The sequence below is a fragment of the Cervus canadensis genome, chromosome 28, assembly GCF_019320065.1.
Source record: "Cervus canadensis isolate Bull #8, Minnesota chromosome 28, ASM1932006v1, whole genome shotgun sequence".
In the NCBI taxonomy this organism is placed as follows: Eukaryota; Metazoa; Chordata; class Mammalia; order Artiodactyla; family Cervidae; genus Cervus; species Cervus canadensis.
The window spans coordinates 10,968,138-10,986,071 of record NC_057413.1 but is presented as its reverse complement, the minus strand read 5'-3'; the positions used below and the strand labels follow the sequence as shown (position 1 = coordinate 10,986,071).

The 17,934-nt window shown below is 46.8% G+C and overlaps 1 protein-coding gene across 3 annotated transcripts in view; it reads right to left on the bottom strand.

The window, feature by feature from the left end:
• The window catches only part of GMPR (guanosine monophosphate reductase), a 59,512-nt gene that overhangs the window by 27,763 nt on the left and 13,815 nt on the right, over positions 1 to 17,934 (bottom strand). For all 3 annotated transcript variants that reach the window (XM_043450030.1, XM_043450028.1, XM_043450029.1), the window contains exons 4-5: positions 14,209 to 14,382; positions 2,371 to 2,452 (exon numbers count right to left, since the gene is read on the bottom strand). In XM_043450030.1, the coding sequence (XP_043305965.1) occupies positions 2,371 to 2,452; positions 14,209 to 14,382 (256 nt within the window). The remainder of the gene's footprint in view (positions 1 to 2,370; positions 2,453 to 14,208; positions 14,383 to 17,934) is intronic.

Here is a 17,934-nt window from a genome sequence, read left to right as displayed (position 1 = left end):
CACAACACGGCCACTCGCTCCCTGAGGGCTGTGAAGCTTCCCTCCCGACCAAGGCACCCCTGCCCCAGACACGCACTGTGCGAGGCACACCTGGAGCTTTACAACCTCTGGCTCTGGTTCAGAATCGGCCTTTCTCCTTTCCCACTCCACTGCCAGATCCTCAAGGGCGGGCAGGGACTCAGCTGCAGGGCCTGGAGCTCTGCACGGGTGAGGGACAAGGTGGGGGAGTGGTCCTGATGAACCCCCAAGTTGAAAGGAGAAACCGGGTACCCACTTCCTCCCAGCCCCAGTGGCCGTGGGGCACATTTTTAATGCTTTTTTTCCCCAGGTCCCAGGAGTTGTTCCATGATGAACCTTATTTAATGCTGTCATCTAGATGGCCAAAGTCCACTGTTTTTATGCTCAAGAGTTCATGAAATGTAAACATCATCTCCAATCGGTTTATAGAAATGACTCCAATACATCAGGCTCAAAGAGAGCTTCTTACTCCCTTTGGTCACCTCTGTTCTAAACAGACAGCCTGGGAGGCACACATTAACAGCAGAAGAACAATAAATCTTCGGGGGAAAGAGACTGTGTACATAGAGGACATATGGGAAGGAAGCAAGGGCAGCTGGATACTCAAGATTACATGGAGAACAGCCCTAAGGAACAAGAAGATGGTTTACACACCTCACACCCTGTATGTACAGCACCCACCCAGCTCTACGGCAGCTAGGAGACACTCAATACATTTATGTGGTGGAATAGGTGATCGGTGCGTGCTCTACTTTGAAGGGAGAGAAAGAGTCTTCCTGGTCTAACACTGTTAGCCTATTTGACTCCATCACAAGCCTGGTCTGTTACAGCCCATTCTAAGTGGAGGACAGTGCCCTGTAAGCAAGAACAGGCCTTAAGCACTGAGTTTCTAATAACGACAGACACTCAGTAAAGACCACAGCTCTCTTTCCTCTTGCTCAGACTATTAGAGACTGTTGGGTGAGTGGCAATATCAAAAGCCCACCCTTGAGAACCTCGCTGTGTGTTAAAAGCTTGGGGCCTGGGCTTCCCTGGTGGAGCTCAGTAGTAAAGAATCCACCTGCCAGGGCAGGAGACACAAGTTTGATCCCTGGTCCAGGAAGATCCCACATGTTGTGGAGCAACTCAGCCCATGTGACTCAACTATTGAGCCTGAGCTCTAGAGCCCGGGAGCCCTTTCTACTGAGCCCACGTGCCTGGAATCTCTGCTCCATAAGAAAAGCCACCACGATAAGAAGCCCCTGCACCACAACTAGAGACTAGCCTCCATCTACCAAAATGTGAGAAAAGCCTGCACAGCAATGAACACTCAGCATAGCCAAAAATAGATAAAATTATTATTTTTTTAAATGCTTAGGGCCTTTTACAAGCCTACAGGGCTCTCCTTCCCTAAGAGTCTCTTCCTGCCGATCCTGGTCCCTGAAGGCTGACGACTGTGCCAGGTCACAACACAACCATCTTTTCTGCCTCCCTCTCATATTAGATTATGGTTTGCTTCCTTTTTTGGTAGTGTCTTCTGAGAGCATGGTATTTGTTAAAAAAAAAAAAAAAAGCTTTGCTGTTTTTCTACTCCCAGATGAAAATGTATACCTCTTTTCCTCCTCTCCCATTTTAGTGTTTGGTTAATCATGGATGTGCAAGGAGAACTTTTAATATGAAGAAGCTCATATTTAACATGAAGAAGTTTAATATTGAAGCTCATGCACCTGTCTGGCCAAAAGGGAAAGTCAGCATCAAGTGTCCCCAAGAGAAAGAGATCTGCCCAGAAGAGGGTAGAAAGGTGCCACCTTATTCCTCTACTCAGAATGCCACTGGTGGTCCTGGGAGAGAAGGCCTGGGAGGATGCAGCAAAATCTGAGATGGATATGTATCAGCTGAAGAGCCAAAGGTGATAACTGCCTGGGCCATGAATCAAGTTCAAACGTGGCCTCAGCTGCATGCTTATTTGCAATGTTTGGGGTCCCTCAAACATTCACATAAACTGGAGTCATTCACATCCATTAACTGTCCCCGTGAGCTCTTCATCCCTTTCTCTTCAAGGTAAATGGGATCACTCATGAGCTCTCATTCTTTTCTTCCACAGGAATGTTCTGAAACCAAGACCTTATTTGAATCGAACCACATTCCAGTTCATTCAGAAATTCCCAGAAGCATCAGAAAGCAGCTCAGTGATATTTCTAATCAGGAGCCTCTTCTGATCAGAAGCTCAACAATACTTCCAAAAGAAATGTGCTTTAAGTCTGTGGCTGGATCATTCCTGAGGTCCCTTCTGGGCATCTCTGGTCCCCCCAAGTGCTAGACCCCAATCCTCTCCAACAACACACTCTCCGCTGTGCTCCCAGCAAGTCTTACCTGGTCCAACTCCCACTTTGATGATATCTGCTCCAGAAAGAATAAGCTCTTCTACCATCTCTCCCGTCACCACGTTCCCTGCCTGGGATAGAAAGAATACAGTTCATGATCAGGAACTACTCCGGGAGGAACAAAGGTGAGTGATGGGAGAGCCCCACACCTGAACACAAGGAGGAGCTGGATCTGAGGCTATCAGGCAGCCAAGGGGACAAAAGTATAAAAACGGGAGAAGACAAGGGACCAATCCCTGAATCAACTTTCAGCCAATTGGTGGCTTAGGGTTTTCTCCAGGTTTCCTTTCTTCTCAATTAACTATGATGGCGTGATCACTCACTGAGAGCCAGACATCCTAGAGTATGACGTCAACTGGGCCTTAGGAAGTATCACCACCAACCGAGTGAGTGGAGGTGATAGAATTCCAGCTGAGCTATTTTAAATCCTAAAAGATGATGCTGTTAAAGTGCTGCACTCAGTACGCCAGCAAATTTGGAAACAACCCTAAATAACAACAATTAACAAGAACACAGAATTGGACACCCCAGGCTACCTCTGGGTGAGCTGACAGCATGAGGAATTTACAGAACTACATGACTTTAGAACTCCAAGAGACCTTAAGACTTTCTAGGTCAAGCAAGACAAACACAGGGAACCCAAATATATAAAATAAACACAATGAAACACTCTCTGAGCTGATTAAAATGTTATTTGTGGTTCACAGTGTTTAAAACCCCTGGAGAACTACTATGGAACCAATAGAACCCAGAATTAGGGAACTACTGACCACCTCACAGTTGGGAAAATACCTGGGTATCCCATCCTAGAGGAAGTCAGTCCTAAATGTTCATTGGAAGGACTGATGCTGAAGCTGGAACTCCAATACTTTGGCCACCTGATGCCAAGAACTAACTCATTCGAAAAGACCCTGATGCTAGGAAAGATTGAAGGCAGGAGGAAAAGGGGACGACAGAGGATGAGATGCTTGGATGGCATCACTGACTTGATGGACATGAGTTTGAGCAAGCTCCAGGAGCTGGTGATGGACAGGGAAGCCTGGCATGCTGCAGTCCACGGGGTGCAAAGAGTCAGACACAACTGAACGACTGGGTTGAACTAAACCCATCCTAGGGTCAAGTGGTTCCCACTGAGATATGAAAAGGCAGATGAACCCTAGGCACCTTGGGGACTGGAACATACTTCATTTTCAGAACAATATGAAACTGTGGTCCTAAGAATAAACCCATAAGCCAGGAAGTGGTAGAAACTAAAACCAGAAGGATGCATCTGGTTTGAAAACAGTGCATGTTCTTTCACTGCAGGAGCCTGGGAACATAAAAATAGCCCTTTTTATTACAACTCACTGGCCTGTGGATTCTTCAGTTGGTACATAGAATACTTGGCAGGATGCCTGTCTGAATTTTCACAACTGTGCGAAGTCTTATTTTGGGCAGTGTATCCCTAACTCATACAACTTCTTTTTTTGGCATTGAAGCCCCAAGTGTCTTTTCACTGAATTGATTCCAAGGAGAACTTTTCTTTTCCACCTAGACAACGTGACTTTTAACTTTGTATAAAAGGATCTTCGAAAGGGGTGATGAGGATGGCTCAAAGTTCCTTTAATCCAAACAGCATTTGACAATGGAAAATGATAGCCCAGAGAAAGGATAGGAAGATATGAGAATACAGTACATGATAAAGATGGCATTTCACATCACAGAGGAAAGGAACAATATTTCAATAGACATAAATATTGAAATTTGGGGGGAAAGGGAGTTTCAGAAACAGATATGGATTATCACTCATACCTTGCACCAAAATAAGCTTCAGATAAATTAAAAGTTGTCCCCTCCCAGATTTAGAGGAAAGCTTTGAATACTTATAATACACATACAAGTGAAAAAAACATAAAGACAGATGTGTCTACATAAAAGTTAAAAACCTGCATAAACACACACTCATACATATAATCAACAAAACTAATAAATAACCTGGTGGAGAAAAAGATTTAAAATTACGAAGAAGACTAACATTATAAGAGCTTTTCCAAATCTACAAGAAAAATGCTAGCACCGCACAGAATAACTTCCGAAGGATATGAACTAATGAGAGAAATAAAAGTGGCCAATAAACACAGGGACAGTGTTTAACCTCCACCAGCAATCAAATTTCAACGAAGATATCAGCAAGGTACCACTTTTCACTTAACAAATTGTCAGTGATTATAAAAACTAAATGCTGAAAACAGACACTCGTTCTCTGCCAGTGGAATGCCTACTCCAGTACAAGTTTTCCTAGAAAATAATTTGCCCGCATACTGAAATGAAAAGTATGTATATCCTTTGATCCAATAACTTTCAGGATTTTCTCTCAAGGCAATAATTATGGATGAGGTCAAGGATTTAACTACAAACATGTATTACTGTTAACAGTGCAAAACTGCAAATATATTCCCCCAAATGGTGATGGTTCGACAATCTCAGGCCAACCCATGTGATGTTTATAAGACTGGTTTGATGCCATGGGAAAATGTTTAAATGCTTTCAGTATAATGTTAGGAGAAACAGAAGGAAATAGTAAGAGCTCAGTTTTGTTAAACAAGTATATGTATAGATGAAAACATACACCAAAATGCTGATAAAACATGTTGTGGTAAGGGAATATTCTGACTTTTATCAATAATTCCTTACAGTTTCTTGGATTTGACAGTAGAAACTGCATTACTTTTACAAATGAAAGTTATAGTTTCTGTTTTCTTAGGGTTTTTTTTTTTCCTCCTAAGCATACAACTCTGAACCTGGAAAAGAACTTAGTAGGAACCCAAGGAAGGCTTCCCTGGTGGCTCAGCGGTAAAGAACCTGCCTTCAGTGCAGGAGCTGCAGAAGACACGGGTTCGATCCCTGTGTCGGGAAGATTGCCCCAGAAGAGGGCACTTCCCTGGAGAATCCCATGGACAGAGGAGCCTGGCAGACACAGTGCATAGGGTCGCAAAGAGTCAGACACAACGGAAGTGACTTCGCACGCACACAGGAACCCAAGAAATAGCACGCCAAGCTCCCATTCTTCCTCCCTGGTTGACTTGCTAAGAATTCAAAATAAATTTTACAAGTAAAAATTAATTAGAAGTTAAAAATAAAACACCTGAAGAAGCTACTCGCAGCTCCCTACAAGGTTTCACTGTCATTGTGGATTTTGTTCTCCATTCTGGTACTGCCTACAGACCAGTTTAAAAGGGTTCACTTTATACCAAATAAGTCAATTCAAGTCACCTCAGATGGACATAACAAGTATAACCACGTGAGGTCAAGGTAAGTTTAAAAGTGTGGAGGGAGCTGATGCCATTGTAAGAGCCCAGGGGCTTCTCAAGGTGTCCCCACATCCCCTGAGCTGCCGTCGGGGCTCCTGAACCAGAGGCAGGCACCTGAGGGCTGAGCATGGATAAACCCAGAGTGATGATGAAACGCCTCCAGCCCGAGGACCACACAACAAGGATGCCAATGGCTAGGAGAGGACGGTGAGTGTCCACTGGCAGGAACAAAAACCTGTCCAAGTTTGAAACCAAGACGGGCAAACACAAAAGCTGAAAGTAGTCAAGTTCAGAAACGCGAGAGACTCCAGGAGTGTGGTTAGGTTCTGAGGGAAGCCCAGCCCACAGCGCAGGCAGCCGGTGGGCTCGGGGTGGGATGCGCTGGGGTTGGGGGGGTAGTTGGCCGGGCATGATTAGCAAGCAGTCGGCTTATCTTGACCAGAAACAGCTCCTGTGGGAAGTGGATACCACAGGCTCAGAAGGTGGGCAGCATGTCCGGCTTGGTCATGACCGGGGCAGCCAGGACAAACAGAAGCTGCAGCCCCCAGCTGGGTCCCAGAGCAGACAGGTGGAGGTTTCTGTTAGGCCCCCCTCTTCCCAGGGAGGCCAGGCACTGTCCGGGCACCACCTCCTGCTCCTCCGTGTCCAGGGCAGGTGGGAGGGGCCAGAGAACACACATAAAATGGACAAAACGAACATTTCACGTACTTCTGTATCATTTTAAAAAGGCCTCTAGGGGCCTGCCTGGTGGCTCAGTGGTTAAGAATACCCCTGTCAATGCAGGAGACGTGGCTTCCATCCCCGGTCCGGGAAGATCCCACAGGCTGACAGGTGACTATGCCTCTGCGCCACAAGTACTGAAGCTTGAGCACCCTAGAGCTCATGTTCTGCAACAAGAGAAGCTACCACAATGAGACGTCCGCCAGCCGCAACTAGAGAAAAGCCCGTGCAGCAACAAAGACCCGGCACAGCCCAAAATTAAATAAAATTTTTTTTAAAACTTAAAACTTTTAAAAATAAATTTAAAAAGTCCTCTGGGCAAAAACCAGCCCCAATTCTTCCAGTTCTCCTTTGGACCCAGACATCTACGGCAAGATAACTTCAGAAAGCTGGGCCTGACTGACGGCCCTCCCGCTCACTGGGTAATTTTAAGAAAATCACATCCACTCCGAGTCTCCATTTACCCTGCTATAAAGTGGGGCAGATCAGATCCAGCTGTCCTTGTCACTGGAAGGTTTACAAAGGGACTTCACCAATATCCATCTCCAGAACTTTTTCATCATCCCAAACTGAAATTTTGTACCCGTTAAACAGTAAGTTTTCTACCCACTTTTGACTGGCTCTTCAGAAGTCTTTTGCCAAAAAAATTCCTTTCTATAGAATGAGAAAATTTGGGAAACTCAGCAGTGGCCACAGGACTGGAAATGGTCAGTTTTCATTCCAATCCCAAAGAAGGGCAATGCCAAGGAATGTTCAAACTACGGCACAACTACACTCATCTCACATGCTAGCAAGGTAATGCTTAAAATCCTTCAAGTTAGGCTTCAACAGCATGTGAACTGAGAACTTCCAAATGTACAAGCTGGATTTAGAAAAGGCAGAGGAACCAGAGATCAAATCGTCAACATCCGCTGGATTACACGAAAAAGCAAGAGAATTCGAAAAAAACATCTACTTCTGCTTCATCCACTATGCTTAAGCCTTTGTGTGGATCACAACAAACTGTGGAAAATCCTTAAAAGAGATGGGAATACCAGACCACCTTACCTGTCTCCTGTGAAACCTGCATGCAGGTCAAGAAGTAACATTTAGAATCAGTCATGGAACAACAGACTGGTTCCAAACTGGGAAAGGAGTATGTGAAGGCTGTATGTTGTCACCCCACTTATTTAACTTATGTGCAGAGTACATCATTGAAATGCGGGGATGGATGAAGTACAAGCTGGAATCAAGATTGCCGGAAGAAATATCAATAACCTCAGATATGCAGATAACACCACCCTTATGGCAGAAAGCGAAGAACTAAAGAGCCTCTTGATGAAAGTGAAAGAGAAGAGTGAAAAAGTTGGCTTAAAGCTCAACATTCAGAAAACTAAGATCATGGCATCTGGTCCCATCACTTCATGGCAAATAGATGGGGAAACAATGGAAACAGTGACAGACTTTATTTTGGGGGGCTCCAAAATCACTGCAGATGGTGACAGCAGCCTTGCAATTAAAAGACACTCACTCCTGGGAAGAAAAGCTATGACAAACCTAGACAGCATATTAAAAAGAAGAGACATCACTTTGCCTACAAAGGTCCATATAGTCAAAGCTATGGTTTTTCCATTAGTCATGTACAGATGTGACAGCTGGACCATAAAGAAGACTGAGTGCAGAAGAAATTATGCTTTTGAACTATGGTGCTGGAGAAGACTCTTGAGAGTCCCTTGGACTGCAAGGAGTCAGACAAGTCAATCCTAAAGGAAATCAACCCTGAATATTCATTGGAAGGACTGATGCTGAAGCTTCAATACTTTGGCCACCTGATGCAAACAGCTGACTCATTGGAAAAGACCCTGATGCTGGGAAAGACTGAGGGCAGGAGGAGAAGGGGACGACAGAGGATGAGATGGTTGGGTGGCATCACTGACTCGATGGACATGAGTTTGAGCGAACTCCGAGAGATAGCAAAGGACAGGGAAGCCTGGTGTGCTGCAGTCCATGAGGTCGCAAAGAGTCGGACATGACTGAGCAAATGAACAACAAGCCAACAGCAGCAGACTGAATCTGGCCTAAGGGCCAACTCCTAACAGAAGGTGCTGGAACATTAATGCCAGAGTCTTCCCCCATGCACCCGAGGATATCCTTCTATTTACCTGGGCATTCCAGGGAGTAGGAGATGCCACCAAGGCAATAACCACCTTTCACGTGAAAAACACAAGCAACTGAATTTACTGTGTGACTCTCAGAGACACACATCAGCTGCATCTCGGGGGCCCTTCCTAGCTTCTGCCGCAGTCTCAGTTTACACCAGTTCCAGAGAGAGGATGAACCAGAAAGTCTAGGCTAACCTGGCCTGAGAGGGTGTCTGAGCTTCAGGGAGGTAAATTCGGGTGCCCACGGCCACCACCTTCGAGGAACACTGAAGAGCATCTCCCCACCACCCACCCACCCCACCGCCTCCCCAGGAAGAGGCATAGAGCAGGCGGGGCCTCCGTGTGACTCAGAACCTTGCCTGACCATGAAATGCTAGAGAAAGGATCCAGACAGGTGCCTGAGCCACTGGCCACACACGGAAAGGCCAAGGACATGCCCACAGCTTCCCAGGGGTCTGCCAACAGTGGCTGACTTGACATTCCCCAGGGGAGCAGAGCAAGTCTCTCTGAACAGATTAGGTGTCACAAGCCTGTGTCCTCTGGGCCAGATCAGAAAGAGCCACCAGCACAAAAGCACTTTCTAGGCCCAAACTGGGTTTCGCAGGTAGCTCTAGTGGTAAAGAATCTGCCTGCCAATGCAGGAGACAGGGGACACCATGGGTCCAATCCCTAGGTTGAGAAGAGCCCCTGGAGGAGAAAATGGCAACCCACTCCAGTATTCTTGCCTGGAAAACTGAATGGACAGAGGAGCCTACAGTCCATAGGGTCGGACCCAACTGAACACACACAAGAGACCCAACACAGGAACCTCTCCGCCACAAGGAGCCTGAGCTGGTAGGGGGTCTGGCTGCAGAATGGTGTAATGGCGGGGGCGGGGGAGGGCTGGAATGGAGGATTCCAGACCTTGGGGACACACCATCTAACTCAGTCCCACCTCTCACTGGCTGCATGAACATCAATAAGTTTCTTGACCCCTCTAGGCTGAAGCCTCCCACCAACTAAAGTAGGTGCTCTTAGCCTTACTCGAGCACAAGTTACCATAAAAGACAAGTGCCTGGTCCTTGTTAGTGCCTCTTTCCACAGTCCCTGGAATCCACCCAAGAACACACCATTCCCATTCCTCTCGGAAAGCCACCAGGCAGAGGCCCAGAGGACGTGTCACACCCTAACACCCAGCACCTTCACAAGACCCTTTTCTGCCAGTGACGTTCTCTAAACATCCCCACTTCCTCCCTCCTGACCTGCAGCAGTGCTTTCCTTAGGTGAAAGGTAAGAGGCAAAGGGTCCATGTGAATCCAAGATGTGCTGGGCAATGGGAGAAGCAAGCCTGGAACTGGGGTTCTGCCAAGACGCTTCTGAGCCACCCTTCCGTTCACTGCAGAGTAGTCATCAGGACAGCACTCGGCATCCCGAGTTATATACCTTTCAGTTCCCCATCAGTGGACAAACGCATCCTCACAATGCCTCCAAATGCCACGAGGAAAATTATCTTCCTAAAGACCAAAGGTGTTAAGAGTACTGGAGGTTTCCACGTGAATCTGAGGGGTCAGTGTAGGTAAAGCAGCCGGGGGAGAAAGGCTAGAGCCTCCTGCTCATCACTGGGGAGACCAATCCCAACACTGGGAACACACCCCCTGGGCAGTCAGCAGGAGCTGCCCAGGAACACTGAGAAGCATCATCCCCGCACCCGCCACCCACCCACCACACCCCTGCCTCCCCCGGGAAAATGCACAGAGCAGGCGGGGCCTCCGTGTGGCTCAGCACTCCTGGGCGCCCAGGGGGCCTGGGAACTCAGTGTCAATCTCCCCCTCCTCGCCTCACCCCCACCCCAGCAGCCCCCAGGCACTGCTGACACCCTTCCCCTGCCCTGCCAGCCCGCCTCCTTCCTGCACCGCCCGTCTCCCCTGGTCCTCTCCCTGGAGCTGGAACCCAGGCTCCACAACAGGCAGCCCGCTCAGCCCTGGGTACAGCCAGCTGTGAGCTAAAACCCCCAGGCAACTGTGTGCAGGGTGCACGGCAAGCTCTGGGGCGCTGGGGAATTTCTGCTCTCACTATCCTTGTTTCAAAAAGTGGTTCATGTTTTCTCCTTCTTCTTAAAACTCATATAACACCCCCCATCCCACCCCCATTTCTCTTCTCCATCAGCCTTCCACCTCTGGTTCGGTTCCCAGAGCACGTGCCCTCAATACTTGCCGACTTGTCAATGGGTGACTACTGCACCCTTACCATCAGCCCATCTGATCCCCATGATGATGCTCCAAGCATTTTTATCTCGACCAGCTTTTCACAGGGGAGAAGAATGAGCTTCAGAAGGTAGGTTCAGCCGAACCATGTTGCTCATGTGGCCACACCGACATCAGGCACCCTCAGCGATGTTAATGCTGGTACAATCAGCATCGAAGCAGAGCAAGAGGTCAAGGGCAAGGGAGGCATCTGGGAAATGGGGTTAACATTTCCCGGATGTTCCCAGGAACAGTATATGACCCCACAGCTCCCACGAAATGATGTGGGCCGTCGCAATGGACTACAAAGGCAAAGAAGACCCAGAAGATATGCAGCAGAGTCACCATTTACATGAGGTTCGAAAATAGGCAAAACTTAAGCGGTGTTGTTTAGGCATGCATTGGTAGATGGCAAAACCGGGGACACTCGAGGAAGGAAATGAGCATCAGGCAGAGAGGGGCTTTGGTCCGAGGTGGGAGGAGGCGCTGCAGAGGTACACTGAAGGGCCCCTGCTTTTATGACTGTTTATTAAACACCCGTGTTTTATGCACTTGTTTGAATGTATGTCATATTTCACAACTGAATACGTCAATTATCCAAGACAAAAAAGTAGAGTCACAAGGTTGCTTCATTCAGTAAGTGTAATTTCTGGTCCCTAACAACTGGAGGTCAACTGGAATGATCTGGAAAGATCTATATCCCACTACCTCAGATCAGAGGAAACGTCAACAGCAACCCAGAAGTACTCACCAGAAGGAATCAACAAAGGACTCCTCCTGCGCAAATATCTGTCCTGCTCTTCCTACCATCTCAGTCCTCACTGCACAGAGTTTGCGTTTAACACCAAATGTTTGTAGGGCTCCCAGGTCCCAGCTGAGGGGAGGGGGCTTCTGCCCTCCCGGGAGGCCAGCTTTCTCATTCCTCTGTTTCCGCAGATGACTGGGGCACAAGAGCCAGCTGGGGCCTCAGGACTAGAGATATGCGCCTTGCTGGGTCATGACAGGAGCCTGAGGAAGCTGCCCAGCTCAGGACGGAGAAACAGGAAACTGGTCACGTGTATGGCCTAGTGGATGGAGGCAGCTTCATCGCTAAAGTTAGCAAGGATGGGGCATGTTTACAGGTCTCCAGGGGCAGAGCCTGGACTCTGGACTCTGACCGCCCTGACCTCAAACCTCAGCTCTGCCACTCCACAAGATGTGCCACACTCACAAGGGTGTGACCTTGTGAAAATCCCAGAGTCGAAGGATCAGGAATAAGGATTTCTCATCTGCAATAAACCTGGGACAACAGTTCCTACTCTTTACAGAGATGTAAAAAGAAAGAACAGACGGAAGCCTCCTGAAACATGGGAGTGAAAGTGTCAGTCACTCAGTCGTGTCTGACTCTTTGCAACCCCATGGACCGTAGTCTGCCAGGCTTCTCTGCCCATGGGATTCTCCAGGTGAGAATACTGGAGCTCATGGCCACTCCCTTCTCAGGGGACGTTCCCAACCCAGGGATTGAACTTAGGTCTCCTGCATTGCAGGTGAATTCTCTACCTTCTGAGAAACATGAGAGGAACTCAATAAATGGTGTTTCTTTATCAAACACAACAATGCTGGTAGCACGATTATGGGGGTGAAATGAATCTGTTTCCCCCCCCAACTTTAAACATGGTGCAGCTGGTTGACTTCGGGACACTACTTGATGCTTTCTTCTCACTGGATTGGAAAGCATAAAAGTACTTATCTCAAAAATGCTGGGGGGCTGCCCTGTGGCAAAGAATCTGCCTGCCAATACAGGAGACACGGGTTCAATCCCTGGTCCAGGAAGACCCACATGCTACGGAGCAACTAAGCCTGAGCACCACAACTACTGAGCCTCTTCTCTAGAGCCCAGGAGCTGCAACTACTGAGCCCACGTTCCCTAGAGCTCGTGCTCCACAGGAAAAGAAACCACTCAATGAGAAGCTCGTGCAACGCAACTAGAGAGTAGCTCCCACTGGCCGCAACTACAGAAAAGTTCGAGCGGCAACAAAGACCCAGCACACCCAGAAATAAATAAAAATATATCTTTTAAATGTTCTGGAAATCCTTCACAGGTGATTTACCTTTGTCAACAGAAATACTAACTCCTGTCTCCCAACTTCCTTAAAATGATGAAATGTGAAGATAAATTAAAAATTTGTAAAAGGAAGACATAGAGAATGGACTTGTGCTTGTCAGGGTAGAAGAGGGGCTGGGGAAGGATGGTTTGGGAGTTTGGGATTAGCAGATGCAAACTATTATGTACAAAGTGGATAACAACAAGCTCCTACTGTATAGCACAGGGAACTATATTCAACATCTTGTGATATACCATAACCGGAAAGACTACGGAAAAAATGTATATATGCACATATGACGGAGAAGGCAATGGCACCCCACTCCAGTACTCTTGCCTGGAAAATCCCATGGACGGAAGAGCCTGGTAGGCTGCAGTCCATGGGGTCACGACGAGTCAGACATGACTGAGCGACTTCACTTTCACTTTTCACTTTTCTGCATTGGAGAAGGAAATGGCAACCCACTCCAGTGTTCTTGCCTGGAGAATCCCAGGGATGGGGTCGCACAGAGTCGGACACGACTGAAGTGACTTAGCAGTAGCATACATATATGTATAACTGAAGCACTTTGCTATACAGCAAAAATTAACACAACATTGTAAATCAACCATACAATAAAATAAATTGAAAAAAAGAAAAGAACTGGGTTCAAAAAAACTTATAAAAGGAGAGTTAAGTACATTATCTAGTGGTCAATCAATAATCACCATGTTAATTAAGACCAATAAAGATACATAACTACAATATAGATTTTCCAGAAGCCCAAATTTAACCCTAAAGCTTCTAGTTCATTTTTCTATAAATCTATGTTTCCCAAAGATAACACATATACATTCTCACCAGGAAAGGTGTTAAAAATTAGTAAAAATAACCCCCTCAAAAGGTAGGAAAGTTCAAAGATAAAGATCCTAGATAAAACAATACACCAATTGATTTGCAAATAGCTGACTATTGCGAAATGTTCATATTGTGGATTTCAACCCTCACAGCAGACTTTTCTACTAGCAAGGAGAGTGGGGCAGAGATGACAAATATGATAAAGAGAAAGCCAACTGTGTTTTTATTTTTTAAAATAGACTCTGCTAAGCAGTGACATACACCTTGGTATAAAGGTCTCACATGGTAAGAAACACTTGATGATATCTAGCAGAGACAAGGAGCCAACACCCTATGGCATTGATCTGGATTTTATTTTTTATAGCTGAGCCAGTTTTCAGATCTTCGCAGCTGCTGCCTGTCCTTATCCCACTGATTCACAACTATTCTTCTAGAAAGAAGGCACCAAAAGCTCCTAAGAGAACACAGCTCCCCCAACACACCATGTAATTCTTCTCTGCTTCCCATCTAGAGGGTCATCCCATCACACTTACCATGATGGTGTGTTCTGGAAATCTGGACCGGACCAGCTTCACAAACTCCACAAAATGCTCCGAGTACCCATTGGCCACATCCAGGCAAATAAACTTGACCTGCGGCACAGCTTCCAGGATGTTGCTCATCTTTTCCAGATCATTCTTCCCACTGCCCGAACTCACAGCTACATGCTATACCGAATAAACCAAGAGGTGTAAGACAGGAACGGTAAGTGGTGTTCAGAGGTCAGACCCTGCCTCCGTCCACCCGCCAGTTCTGGGGACAGTACTGTGCCCCTCTGAGGTTCACCCTGATCACACACACAGTGGACCGGCTCAAGAAACCTGCAGCAGCAGAGGCAAAGGAGATTCTCACGGTCATTTATCTAAACTGACTGTTGTCTTTTCCAACACTAAACTGCACATAAACACTAAACTGAGACCTGAACCTCGGCCACACAATCTCATCCATGGCTTTTAATTTCCTCAAGCTTTTCACATGGCCATCAAACCAGTCAATCTTAAGGGAAATCAACCTTGAATACTCATTGGAAGGACTGATGCTGAAGCTTCAATACTTTGGCCACATGATGCGAAGAGCCAGTCTTGGAAAAGACCCTGATGCTGGGAAAGATTGAAGGCTAAAGGAGAAGGGGATGGCAGAGGATGAGATAGTTGGTTAGCATCATCGATTCAATGGACATGAACCAGGGTAAACTCTGGGAGATGGTGAGGGACAGGGAAGGCTGGCGTGCTGTAGTCCATGGGGTCACAAAGAGTCGGACACAACTTGGCAACTGAACAATGCCACGTGGAATGCAGAACCATGGAGCAGCTGGTGCAAATTCTCCTCCTGGAGCAGAGGAGAGGAAAGGAAAACCAGGGTGGCCAGTCTGCTCGAGTTCCTCATGCCAAAGCCGTGGCCGTTACCCTGAGCATCCCACTGAGGTGGGGGTGGGAGAGGACAGAGGGAAAGATGTCTAAAACCTCTCTGATAAAACTCCTTCCTGTTTTCATTTTTACTCCCAATACAACATTATCACAACATGCAAACTGTGCGACTTCCCTGGTCCAGTGGCTAAGACACTGCACTCCCAGCGCAGGAGGTCCAAGTTCAATCTCTGGTCAGGGGAACTAGATCCCACATGACGCAACTAAGACCCAGTGCAGCCAAATAAGTAAATATTAAAAATAAAAGAAAGGAAAATGACATACAAGTCTTAATGCCTCCAATAAATGTCCTGAAGCATAAGAATGAACAAGATTGAAAGGATCCTTCCTGTCTGCGCTGGGATGTGTTTACATCTGATGCCGCCACCTCCTCCTCCGTGATACCCTCTCCCCTAACCTTCCTCAGCACCGGTGCCTCCAAACCACCCCTCTGCTGCTCTCGAAATCTGCTCTGAGGGTTTTAGTAGTTTATGCCTCATTAAAACTAGCCCGTGGGACTGTGCCCAGAGTTAGCATCTCACCTTCTATGATGTATTTATTTTTTTATAAATTTAAAATTTGTAAATTCAGTATTTTAACTCACACCTCTAAACTATAAATGCCCGTGAGCAGCACATCTTACTCTCCTTTGTTACTCCCCCCAAACCACAAGTCACAACAATGTAGCTACACCCCATAGACTAAGTGTTCAGTTCAGTTCAGTCGCTGAGTCATGTCCGACTTTTTGCGACCCCATGAATCGCAGCACGCCAGGCCCCCCTGTCCATCACCAACTCCCGGAGTTTACCAAACTCATGTCCATCGAGTCGGTGATGCCACCCAGACATCTCATCCTCTGTTGTCCCCTTCTCCCCCTGCCCCCAATCCCCCCCAGCATCAGGGTCTTTTCCAATGAGTCAACTCTTCGCATGAGGTGGCCAGAGTATTGGAGTTTCAGCTTCAGCATCAGTCCTTCCAATGAACACCCAGGACTAATCTCCTTTAGGATGGACTGGTTGGATCTCCTTGCAGTCCAAGGGACTCTCAAGAGTCTTCTCCAACACCACAGTTCAAAAGCATCAATTTTCGGCACTCAGCTTTCTTCACAGTCCAACTCTCACATCCAGACTTAGTGTAAGCCGACTGATAATGTGATACATACTGACTCCCACCTTCATTCCTGATGACAGTCTGACTGGTTCCCCAAGTCCACAGGTTCTTTCCCTCCCACTCAGCTCTGCTATCTTTTTTACCTTTCCTTTCATTTCTGTTAAAGTTTGGCAGGTGGAACTAGAGACTGGTAAGTTTCTCTCAGTGCCACTGGGTTTGTCATGCGTTCCCTTTTTAATGAGCTTTAACTTTGGTGGCAGCGGGGTAGTAAGTGAAATGATTGCCCTTAGTAATGAAAGCCACGGTTCTGATCCACAGTGCACTGCTGGAAACTCACGCTCCCCAAACTTCCTCCAAAGAAGAGGGGGATAAGTTGAAACAGAGATAATCCATTAGAATAAATTATGCTGAAAAGAAAGGACTCAAGTGTGAGCCAGAACTATTTTATCTCTGAAACCACCTCCCTCGCCAATCAAAATCCACACACAGTCATGGCACAGCAAAGAAAAATAGCCAGAAACTAGCGTAACTTCAAAAGCAGTACAATAAGAAGTCATTTTCCAATCCAGATGATCTGACCATGGAGGAAATCATCCCCAGCATAGAGATGTCTCTTTAGCATGGACACAGGACCACCCAAGGGTGCCAGGATCGAAGACTGGCATGTTCTACTGGGGCCTTTATTATTTTCAAACCACCTTTCATTTTTTCAGTTACAGCTTTATTAAGATGTAGTCACATATGCTTCATCTATTTAAAGTGCACAATTTAGTGGGTTTTAGTATATTCAGAGTTGTACAACCGTCACCACAATCAATTCTAGAACATTTCATCAACCCCCAAGAGAAACCTCCACACCCTTTAGCCCTCACTCTCAACTAATTCTGTCTCTATAGGTTTCCCTTGTCTCAACATTTCATGGAAATAGAATCATATACAGGGCTTTTTGTGTCTGGCTTTTTCACTTGGCAAAATGTTTTTGAAACAGGAGTGAAGTGGGCAGGGCACGACCTTTAAAAGAATGACACAAACCAAGGACACAACATAAACAGTCATTGTTGTTGTTCAGTCGCTAATTGGACTTTGCACGCCACGGTGATGGTGGAGTAAAAGGACGTATGCTTATCTTCTCTTGCGAGAACATCAAAATCACAACTAGCTGCTGACCAACCATGGATAGGAGGATGTGGGAACCCATCCACATAAACTGATTAGAACCAAATACGTTCAAGACGGAGGACGAGCAGACTTCAGCTAGAACTTCAGCCTCAGTACATGCTCACTGTAACATATCAGCTAGCTAAACGACACACCCACAGGCGCCATAACAGTTCCAAGGCCACTCATCAAGGACCAAAGAGTTGGCAGTGGCCCAGTTCCTGGAAATCTCCACCCCCTCACCAAAATAGTTGGAATAATCCTCCTACTCATTATCCTATGAAATTACCCAAGCCACAGAAGCTAGTGAAAGTGAAAAGTTGAAAGTGTTAAGTCACTCAGCTCAGTCACATCTGGTTCTTTGCGACCCCATGCACTGCAGCCCACCAGGCTCCTCTGTCCATGGAATTCTCCAGGGAAGAATATGGGAGTGGGTTGCCATGCCCCTCTCCAGGGGATCTTCCCGACCCAGGGATCAAACTTGGGTCTCCCACATGGTAGGCAGATTCTTTACCGACTGAGACACCAGGGAAGTGCCCCATAAAA